The 11137-nt window shown below is 43.6% G+C and overlaps 1 protein-coding gene across 1 annotated transcript; it reads left to right on the top strand.

The window, feature by feature from the left end:
• The first annotated feature begins 1754 nt into the window (after nt 1-1754).
• Nucleotides 1755-11134, top strand: LOC137849195 (ATPase family AAA domain-containing protein 2-like). Its single transcript, XM_068668692.1, has 10 exons — nt 1755-2050; nt 3287-3446; nt 4226-4316; nt 4740-5054; nt 6021-6147; nt 7127-7310; nt 7858-8037; nt 9259-9388; nt 9541-9737; nt 10884-11134. The coding sequence occupies exons 1-10, from the start codon at nt 1755-1757 to the stop codon at nt 11091-11093; spliced, it is 1890 nt and encodes a 629-aa protein (XP_068524793.1). The 3' UTR covers nt 11094-11134.
• The last annotated feature ends 3 nt before the right edge of the window (nt 11135-11137 follow it).

Genomic DNA, 11137 nt, shown 5'->3' on the forward strand with positions numbered 1-11137 from the left:
GCAAAGCAACCCTGCACCTCCCCTGCACTTGCAGGAGGATCGTGACAGCCCAAAGCACAGCGGCTTTATAATTGCTGCATACACTTCGATCGGATTTACGTGGCAAGGGTTTGGTAGCAGGGGCCTGCAGGGATGGCGTCTGTGAGAACAGTCCAGACAACAGCCAGCTCCAGATAGCTCCAAAAGGGCCCCGGCGCTTGCCAGAGCTGAGCCAATAAGCGATGTTGTTTGCACCTCTGGGAGAGCAGATGGAAGAAGGGGGAAATACTGCTGCACAACAGAAGCTGGAAGAGCAAGGAGTGAGAAGCAGCCCTGCAGCCCCCAAGGTGAGTGCAGCAGGAGGCAGGAGGTGCTCCAGGCTCACAGCAGCAGTTCCCCTGAGGGCTGTGCAGGGAGAGGCCCCTGGTGGAGCAGGCTGTCCCCCTGCACCCATGGGTCCCCCATGGAGCAGATCTCCACGCTGCTGCCCCCCTGTGGGTGGAGGAGCCCCCGGTGGAGCAGGTGGCTGTGGCCTGGAGGAGGCTGCGGCCTGTGGAGAGCCCCCGCAGGAGCAGGCCCCGGGCCGCAGCTGCAGCCATGGAGAGGAGCCCACGGGGAGCAGGGGCAGAGAGGGACCTCGGAGGAGGGAACTGTATCCTCTTTTTTCATCGGTGCTGAGATTGAGGATCAGGATTTCGTGGTAGGAATTTGTTTAGATGAACCAATTTCCATCCATATGGGTTTTGTATGTTTGTTTCACCTTGTCTTGCAGGACCATCTTGGCTGGGTCTGCAGTGTTGTGCAAAAGTGAAGTTTTTCACAATAAAGAGCAGCTTTTTTTTCGGGGAAAAGGCTGAGGTGGCCTTCATCAGAGTCTTGTGACCTGAAAATGCAGAAAATGGGTGCATGGCTGGATGGATGGGTGGGTGGGAGTTGGGAATTCAGCCTTGGGATCAGAACTGGGACGTTGTTGGGATAGGAAATGATCAGTGGGATGGGAAGTGATGATGGGGATAGGAACTCATTGGGATGGGAAAAATGGGTTTTATTTTTATTGCATTAAATCCACTTTATTGACTGTGTTGTACAGTATGGCGTTGTTTTATTACTATAAAATTATAATGATTATTATTTAATCTTATCATGTTTGCATCTGTTGTTGTGAAGCAATGTTAAGAACAGCAACAAAATAGTTACCTACTTGCTAGCAGCATCCCTACGTTTGCTGGGGTCTGCTCTGTGCATTTTGAAGACCGTTCCATGCTATTCAGCCCCTTCAGGAGGAAATGGATGGTTCTAGGAAAATGCGTCTTGACCTGATGCAAAGCTGTGACTCAGCACCCTGCAGCCCCCGCAACCCCTGGCATTTTACCTGCAGCCCGTCCAACAACTCTGATGTTCCCTGCATCGACTTCAACCACTGCGCTGGGACCTGAGGCCCCTCAAAGCCTTGTCACTCGCCCTGCAGCCCCTCGAGCCCCTGGCATGTTCCCTGCAGCCCCTCCAAGCCTGGCACAGGCCCTAAGAGCTGGCTCCGGGGACTACCCCGGTGCTGTCTCAGGCGCCAATACACACAAGGGGAAGGAATGCATGCAGAAGTCATCTCGTTTCGGAAGGGCAGAAAGTCCTCCCAAGAAGGGGAAGGAGCAAGAGGAAGGCAAGGCAGCCTACCCCAAGGTAGGGCCATCCCAGGGAACAGGAGGCTGTTGGAAAGGAGAGCAGAGAGAAAAGCAGCAGCAAGCAGGTGATCCCCATCCCTGGGCGAGCTGCGAGCCATGGGACAAGATTGCAGCTGTCCTCCAGGCGAGCACATTGTCAGCTGGCTGCTGCACTGCTGGGATAGCAGCTGCGGGAGCCTGGCAGCAGAGGGCAGGGAAGCCAAGCAGCTGGGATCCTTCTCTGGGGAAGGGGGCACTGAGAAAGCGCTTGCAAACGGGGCACAAGCCCTCAGCCTTTGGAGGCGGCGCCTGGCAGGCGTGAAGGAAAGGGATCCCTTCAAGGAAGATGCTGTGGGCTTGCTGAGGCTCGAAGAACAGACGCTGCTGGCTGCTACCAGCGTGCTGCAGCAGCGGCAAGAGAGAGCAAACTGTGGTGGTTTTCCTCAGCTGGGCAGCTGAGCTCCAGCACAAGCGCTCTCTCCCTGCCCCTCCTCCAACGCCAAGGGGAGAAAAGAGGCTGGAAAGGGCTCAAGGGCTGCCAGAAGGACAGGGAGATCACTCCACAAGGAGCGTCACGGGCAAAGCAGGCTCAGCACAGCCTGTTCCAGTCCAGCCCGGGGCCTGCTCCTGCGGGGGCTCTCCACAGGCTGCGGTCTCCTCCAGGCCACAGCCACCTGCTCCACCGGGGGCTCCTCCAGCCACAGGGGGGCTGCAGCGTGGAGATCTGCTCCACGGGGGACCCATGGGCTGCAGGGGGACAGCCTGCTCCACCAGGGGCCTCTCCCTGCACAGGCCGCAAGGGAACTGCTGCTGTGAGCCTGGAGCACCTCCTGCCTCCTGCTGAACGGACCTTGGGGGCTGCACAGAGCTTTCCCACTCCTCCCTGAGCCAGACGCTGCTGGGCAGCAACTTTTGTTCCCTTTCTTAGATGCAAGATCCCTTCTTAAATTCAGTCCAGCCAAGTAGGAAAAGTAAATGTGGACAGCTGTACCTTGGCAAAGAAGATAGTAGGGGACAAGGAGGTTTAGCAGTCAAGATGGAAGGTGATGCCATGAGGCTTACAGGCTAGTAATGTTCTAGTGAAACCCAGCCTTCCTAAAGAAGCCTGCCTGAATAATTCCTGTGAATAACAGACTCTGTTCAGCTATTTCCTAACATAGAAACGGTGCTGACTGCTTCTTCAGAGTAACATGGTAGTGATACTGCTGAAATAGTTGTGGTTCAGACATAGATCTGATTTCTCCTAAGCACGCTGAATTCACAGCTGTTGATCCTCCAGAGGAGGCTTTGCAATTGAACACCTGGAGAATAGGTAAATTTCCCGCTGTTGTTCTCCTCTCCTCTTGTTTTGGTTTGTTTTTTTTCCCTAGTAGCATAGGCTTAAGACTCTGAAGAAACGGGCTGCTTTTTTTCATTTCCAACACTGGCTGTTCCTCCTGTAGAGATTATATCAAACAGTCTTGAAGTGCTTGATGACTTACCAGTCTGCAGATTTATTATCAAACCAAAAAAAACCCCGACTTGGTAGACTATTTTTTTCCCACTTTTGAATGACTACTAGGAAGAAGGTTGTTCCGGCATCAAGAAAGTCACGTGGAATGTAATAAAATTTACTGAACCAGTAAATAAAAACTATATTTTTCTATTAGTTCCATTGTTTCAACTCTTCTGACGCTTATGGATGGCATAGATAACAGAGGGGAGATCGTGGTAATCGGAGCTACCAACAGACTGGATTCTATAGATCCTGCTTTACGAAGACCAGGACGCTTTGGCAGAGAGTTCCTCTTCAACTTGCCAAATAAAGAGGTGAGAACTTAAATTGAATGTTAGTGCTACCATGGCAAAGTCCAACTTTATAGGAAAAAAAAATAATTGACAACTTGAACAAAAGAGTGATATGTGGAGACACTGCAAAGTTGTACCTGTTTGCTTAATTATTTAGTCCACTTGGGTGTTTTCATCATGAAGTTGTGTTTTTGGTCTCAATCCTTCACTTCTGAATGAATAGGGGACGTGTTTGCATTTGATTGTGCCCCGGATCGGTGGTAGTAGTTTGAGTCATAATTATTTTCTTCTTTATAGTAATTGTAGCAATTTGAAGCATTGTGCCAGAAGTGCTTTCTGTGCATTTACTGACTGAAAAGCAAATGTGATGAAGTAATGAGACTGTCACAATGAAAGCTTGCTAAGTTTTAGAGAAGTTTTTTGGACAACAAAGAAATGTTTCTGGATAAATTTTTCATTACAGTATTTTCCTCTGGGTCATTAGGTCTCATAGTTTGGAAACTTGTTATTGAAGCTATAAATGCCTTTTCTTTCATTGTAGGTTCCTAGAAAAAGTTCAGTATAACAAATAAGAAATATTCAATTTCCTGGTTGAAAATGCAGAGTGTATATTAAATAACTGTAAAATACTTGAAAGTTGAGCAAGTAAGAAAAGCGTATTAATAGATGAGGGGTTTTGAGGGAGGACTGGTTTTTTTTTGTTTGTTTGTTTGTTTGCTTGCTTTTTGGTTTGTTTGTTTCTTGTTGGTATTTTTAAGGAAAACTTGGGACAAGCTAAAATGCAATGATTTTGCTTCCAGGCTAGAAAAGAAATTTTCAAGATTCATACTCGTGACTGGACCCCTAAGCCACCGGACATGTTGCTTGATGAACTAGCTGAGAAATGCATTGGTAAGACTGAAACCAAAATGGATTCTTGCTTGTGAGCAAGTTGTAAAGAACCTTAGCTTGTACCAGGCAGTGCCCAAGCTCTTGTGCCTTGCTGCACAACTAGTCAACAAGGCAGCTGGCACGCCTTCATAGCAATCAGAGTTAGATGCTTTCATCTATTTACTCTTTGTTGTCGTTCTTTTTGTTGTCTGAAAACGTTAAATGGTTCTGGGGCATCTTCCTCAAGAGTATAGTTTTTGATGAGGAGTCTGCTTCAGCTGCATAAGCGCAGGATATCAGTGCGCAACATGAAACTTCCCTGCAGAGCGGTAGCACTTTGAATTCCCTGTTAACCTGTTTGGTTTTGGCATTACAAATTGTTTAAATGTTGCATGTTGTAAACCTGGGCCTTGACTTATGTAACGTTTGATTTTTGTTTGTTAGGATACTGTGGTGCAGATATCAAATCTTTATGTACTGAAGCTGCGCTGTGCTCTCTACGTCGATGCTATCCTCAGATTTATGCAAGTAGGGAGAAGTTGCTACTAGACGTTAATTCTATTAAAATAAAAGCAAAGGACTTTTTCATGGCTCTGAAGAAGGTTGTTCCGGCATCAAACAGGATCGTGGCTTCACCCGGACAAGCACTATCACCCATTTTCAAGCCACTTTTTAAAAGATCAGGAGCGAATATTTTACAAGTTGTGCAGAAGATCTTCCCGCATGCACAGCTTGCACTAAAGGAGGACCGACAGCAAGGTATAACCACAGCATCCACTTCTTTATAATTCTGCTAAAGCAAAAACTTGTGGTTTGTGCAATCAACTTAAACCTTTCAGACATAATGATGGTAGAATTTTATTATTTGCATGTGCATGTCTTTCTTTTGGGCATGTCTGGAAGATAACGCATAGGTTTTATTCTGGATTCGAAACTGAAATGCCAAATGGAAGCTCTGAATGACTCAATACACAGTAAAGGACGATGCGTTCTCTACTGAAGCATCCTGCTTCTGACGGCAGCTAAGATAATTAGCATTTGTAGAGGTTGACTTGAGGTTTGAAGTATAAGGCACCTATTTTTCTTTAAAAAATCAAAACTCAGATATTTGGAGGGGAAGCATTTCTAGGTCAATGTTTCTAATTCCTTTCTGAAGAATGTCAGGACCAGGATACAAGTATAACTGGTCTAAGCTAAATATTGTTTTAGCTATCATCATTTTTAACCAGTCTCCTAATTTAAATGTTTGTAGATCGTACTATACATGTGCACGTGAGATCAATTAGCACTGATATTTACTAGATGAATGGAATTCTGTGGCCATCACATCCTTAATCCCCGTGCTTTCATTGTGGGAACCTCCTCCAGAAAGAAATGGTCTTGTTTTTTTGTTTGTTTTTTTTGTTTGTTTGTTTGTTTGTTTGTTTGTTTTTTATCTATTTAGCAACTGCGGAAATTGTTTGTAATCTCCTTTATTCTAAGGGGGAGAAAAAAATCACCAAGAGTAGCGTACCTTATACGTACACATCAGTGGGACTTAGTACAGCTTTGTAGGGCCTTGTGCCATCTCCTTAGATCTGTGGTGGGATGAACTCTAGGAAATAGCTTTCAGTGTGTGCTCTCAAATGAAGAAAGGGTTTTGGCACTGATTTAGAAGCTGTATTCATGTAAGAGAAAGAGACAAAGGCTATTCAGGAAAGTTAACAAACCTCTTTTGTCTTTCAGACCATTTAAATCCTATTTTAAAAGATGATATGTTCGACAGTGATGACGATGCATCCTTGGTTTCTGGAGATGAATTAAAAGAGGGAATGCCTGACAGACCAGAGAAAAAACGCCTCTGTTTCAGCAGGTAAAGAAAGATAGATCCGTGTTATGTTTAGATTCTCAGGACTGCTGAGTCTTTGTAAACAGTTCCAGCTGTTAAAAGTGCGAGGGGTGGTAGACGAAGGGGTAACATCAAGTTTGTGTGTTGAAGGGGTGCTTGGTATTCACAAGGAGAAAGGGTGAAGGGACTAAAGTGGTAATGAAGTTGCTCTGAATGACCAAATTGAAAAGCCCAGGCTTGTCTTCCTAAGCCAAAGTGATCCGTAGACTACCAGAACACGTTGACTTAATCCATGGCATTCTTTGAAAGACTCAAGACCACATAAATGTCCTGTCTGTCCTTTTAGCTAAAAATACCCCAACTTTATGGGTTTGTGTTGCCACCTTTTGCCCTTCTGTTTTCCAGGATTCTTAAACCAATGGTGAATTATGTAGCAGAAAGAAAACTGAGAAATGGCTTGTTAAAACACCTTGAGAAAAATCTGAATGGTGTCTTTATTTGTTAAGCCACCAAGTTGTGTTAATCTTGTGGTATTTTAGTATGGAAGTCATGCAAGCCCACTGTTGGAAAGTTAGATCATGTTGTCACAGCTGGATCAGTTATTTTTCTCAGTTTCTATTGCTGTGCTGTCCAGAAGATTTTCTGTCCTCTAGAGCAAGGCTAAGTCTCTAGCATCTTTGATTTAAGCCAGCAAAGGTACAGCCTGATTGTAGTGGGGAAACAAATGCTCCTCACAAATTTATTTCCTAGTAGTAAAGCAAGATTGCAGGGATATTAATTTGCAGTCTTGGTTCAGTACAGAATAGGCAACACAAGGGAAGAAGATGAAACAATTGGAATGACTGAATAACTTAACTGGAAATCTTACATGTATTTAATGTACCGCTACCATTTGGATTATTTGGGGATGGAAAAGTAAGTCTATAGGAAAATTACTTGGAACATCTGTGTGTGTCTATTCAGCACCTCATTTATAAACTTGTTTTCTTAACTCTTGTTCTAGGAGTGCTTTCTGTGAACCAACATCACGCCGGCCCCGTCTGCTAATAGTAGGAAAAGAAGGGTACGGCCAGGTTTCTTACGTGGCACCCGTGGTGTTGCACGCTTTGGAGAAGTTTCCCGTTCACACCCTGGACCTTTCTGTTCTGCTTACAAACGTTGCACCGCCAGAAGAGATCTGCAGACAGGTACCTTTTTTCTTTTTATTCTCATCGGATTCACTGACTGTATGTAAAGGATCAATCGAGTTGCAAGTAAGGTGAGCAAAATTCATTGGTAATGGAGGTGGCGTTGTTTTAATGTGCTGGGATGTTTGCTTCTGTCTGAAAATCCCCTTTTCTTTTAGACAAAACCACAAACAATCTGGATGTTGTACATGTCCACATTTTCCATTTGAGAGCCATACAAGTAAGGACAGACATGTTACACGACTGAATACTGATGTGTCCCATAAGAGGGACATTTCCTTTCTTTGTTATGCGATGATTGTGGCTGTGGCCATATAGCTACGGTGTCTAGCCACTGCCTGAATATATCCTTCCCATCTTCTGACTAGAGTTCTTCGAATACTGGTAATCTGAAAGGGTGCACAGAGAAATTCCTTATGTGAAAGGATGCTTGCCACTCTGTTCACATAGTTTCCTTTCATGGGGCAGTCAGGTGGCTATGTAGCTATGTATTAACAGGTTATTCTACGTGTTTTAGTTTTCTTACCCAAGCTTTCCTTTTCACTAGCTGATCCGAAATGCTCAGAAGACAGCACCAAGCATAATTTATGTCCCAGATATCCATTTATGGTGGGACAACGTTGGACCTGCCTTGAAACTTACTTTTCTAACTCTAACTCTTCCAGCATTTTCGCCAGTTTTGCTGCTTGCTACGTCTGATGTACGTCACTCAGATCTCCCAGAAGAGGTATTTGTCAATACTTTTCTTACTATTTCTTCAGTGTCTTGTAATTTATGAATGCTTTCAGCATCAAAATGCTGCGCTTTCTTAAATGCCTACTGTTATTACTCAGGCACCCTAACAAATCACTTAAAATTTGCTTAGAGAAAAAGAATACTGTGAAAGCATCTGCTTAAGGTTTTTTCTGAGTCAAGCAAGTGACTTTCACCCCCTTCTCATGCATGCAAATAATAAATTAATACAATAATTCTGGTGGCTACAAAGTGGTTCAGTCAAGAATATGCAGTGCTTGAAATGACAAGAAGATGTTTTTACTGAAGAGATTTCTTCTGACAGTCTGCCATTCCATGCTATGTTGGGTAAACTGCTAATAATGCAATTTAGTAGAGAATTGAAACACTTTGATTAAAAAAAAAAAAAAAAAATCAGTTTCTTTCTTCATATAGGCCAAAGCTTTCCAAGCTGGAAAGCTGAGTTCCAATTTCTGCTCAAGTAACTTTGGAATGGAATTCTAGTTGTATTCCTAAATAAACTGTAGTAAAAGTACATGCAGAACTTCATTGACTTCTGAGAGTTTACATTAAGGGAAGGTGCCCAAAACAGGAACACGCTGTTCTCATTCCGATTATTTTGTCTCAGTTACTGGGGGAAGAGAACAGGTCTTACCTAGATGTGTTTATTATCAACTGCTTTGAAAGTGCTTGAGTTCCCACAGAAGTTTTTGTACAGGTTCTAAATTCCTTCTAAAATAAGTAGTGAAATTCCTTACCTACCTTTTAATACTAGAAATTGAAAATGGAGGAAGATGTAGAGGTACTAGCTACTTCAGACACCTTTTGGTAGAGAAATAAAAACTCAGCAAAAAGCCCTCACTTGTCTGCTGAAGCCTTTCTCTTCCCTCTATAGCCATAAAGGTTCTAAGTAAAGGATGCAGCAAGGCAAGTAAATACAAAGGAAGCGATGTTGGATGTGGTGAAAGCCATTACTTTATCAGTGTAGCGTACAATCCCTTCACCAAGATTTAATTCTACAGGTGATTCTTAAAGGTGATATTTGAATTTGCCGTGCCAGCCTGTGAAAATGTAGCCATTTAAGGCCAGGAAGATAACTTTTTTCAGTTTGTGTTCTTCAGGTTATTATTCATTTTAAAAAGTACTCATCTTTTTGGAATAGAAGATGAGTTTTTGTGGCCTTAAATCTGAAATGTCTTTCCTCCTTCTGCTTTAGATCCAAAAATTATTTAATAAGGAATTTGGAGAAGTGTGCAATATTGAGTTGCCTGGTAGGGCAGAGAGAGCAGCTTTTTTTGAGGACCTAATTCTAAATCAAGTGGCTAAGCCTCCTGTAAAGAAAACAGGTGAGGAGGATATAAGAAGTACATCTAAAACTTTCCTATCGAAGTTACTAGCTCTTTGGGATTTGCTTTGGTGGTCATTTTCTGTCAGTAATTTTGTCATATGCTTGTATTTGAGTACTGTAAATTGGCTAATTTTTCCTGATTAATTGAAGTTGATCGGACATTGGAAGTCCTGCCTGTAGCACCACCAGCTGAGCCTCACAAGCCACAAGAGGAAGAAGTAGGGATGCTGGAGGAGGAAGAGGAGGATACCTTGCGTGAACTTAGAATTTTCTTGAGGGACGTTACTCACAGACCTGCCACTGACAGACGTTTCAGGGAATTTGCAAAGCCCGTTGACCCACAGAAGGTAAACTAGTGCTGATCTGTGTGTGTCTGTAACTTCTCAGCGTTTGTATTTCTCAGCGTTTTGGGGAAGGTTCAACTTCGTTTTTAGGGCTGCACTATTAGGATTTTGCAAGAAGCAGAGGCAGTGCTTTTACTTCTGCTGACTCTCAGATGTCTCTTATCGGATTATTCGCTGAAAGCCCTGGTTTCATTCTAAAAAGCCAGTCCAAATGCCAACACAGTCTGCTCGTGAAAAGGCTTTGATATGTAGGCATGTCACAGCACTGAAAAGCACAGAGATCTTTCCTTATAATTACAAACAGTACTTACAGGACTACTTTAATGAAGTCTAAAGCCCTTTATTGGACTGTCAGTTCCTGTGGGAACAGGAATAGGAGCAGCAGTTTGTAAAAATAAGTTTTGAGATCCTGTTCTCTGTTTCATCTGGAACTCCTCAAGAGGAATCAACCATAAGTGCAGTGTGTTTTCTTTTTCCTCCAATAGGCTGTTTAGATCCCTTTTTCTCCTTAATTGATTAGATAAGCCTAAACTAGGGGCGTATATTTCAAAGACAGGTGTAACTTGACTATACCTGCGGATCAGCAAAGGCCTCTTCATGTGGGCATCCACTGGCTTTTCTTCCCCTTTTCTCCTAGGTTCTTGAGCTGTGAAAAATCTAGACAGATACGTATGTCTTCATCTGAACTAGTCATTAGGCTCCTCTTATGGTCTGAGGGAAGAAATCAGCACCTCTGGGCCCAGTTATCTCATTCTAAAGTAGATGCCTGCAATAGGTACTTCACAGGTGCAATTTATGCACCTTTTCCTCAATGTTGACAGCAAAAAGAATGTCGGATGGCTTACTCAGCTTTCACTGTTGTGATTTTCTGAAGCAAAGTGAAATGAATCTCCCACCCTCAGTGTTTCTTCTGTACCATGCACGTGCTTCTGACCTCCCTACTTCTTGTTGTCCTCTCCTAGCAGCTCTAATGCCAGTTGAAAGAGCCCTTCCATTTTTGAGAAGCAAACTGGTTAATTTCAGCATCTTCTGATGCATCGCAAATGTTCAGGGTTTTTAGGAAGTCGTTTATTTAAAGTTTTCAGAGTAATTTTGGTAGACAGTGTGCAAGGTTAAGAAAACCTCTGAATGCTTGTATTTGATCTGCAGGTACCTGACTATGCCACAAGGATTAAAGAGCCGATGGATCTTTTAACAGTTCTGACTCAAATTGACTCGTGCCAGTACCCCGCTGCAGGAGACTATCTGAAGGACATCGATCTAATCTGTAACAATGCCTTAGAGTACTACCCAGATCAAAGATCTACAAGTGAGGATGTGCTTTTTAGCCCTAGTTTAAAAAATCTGTCAAACGTATAGATGGATAAATGCTGTGTGCGGACAATAGACTTTGGATGGATTCG

This window comes from Anas acuta, unplaced genomic scaffold (genome assembly GCF_963932015.1).
Source record: "Anas acuta unplaced genomic scaffold, bAnaAcu1.1 SCAFFOLD_204, whole genome shotgun sequence".
Classification (NCBI taxonomy): Eukaryota; Metazoa; Chordata; class Aves; order Anseriformes; family Anatidae; genus Anas; species Anas acuta.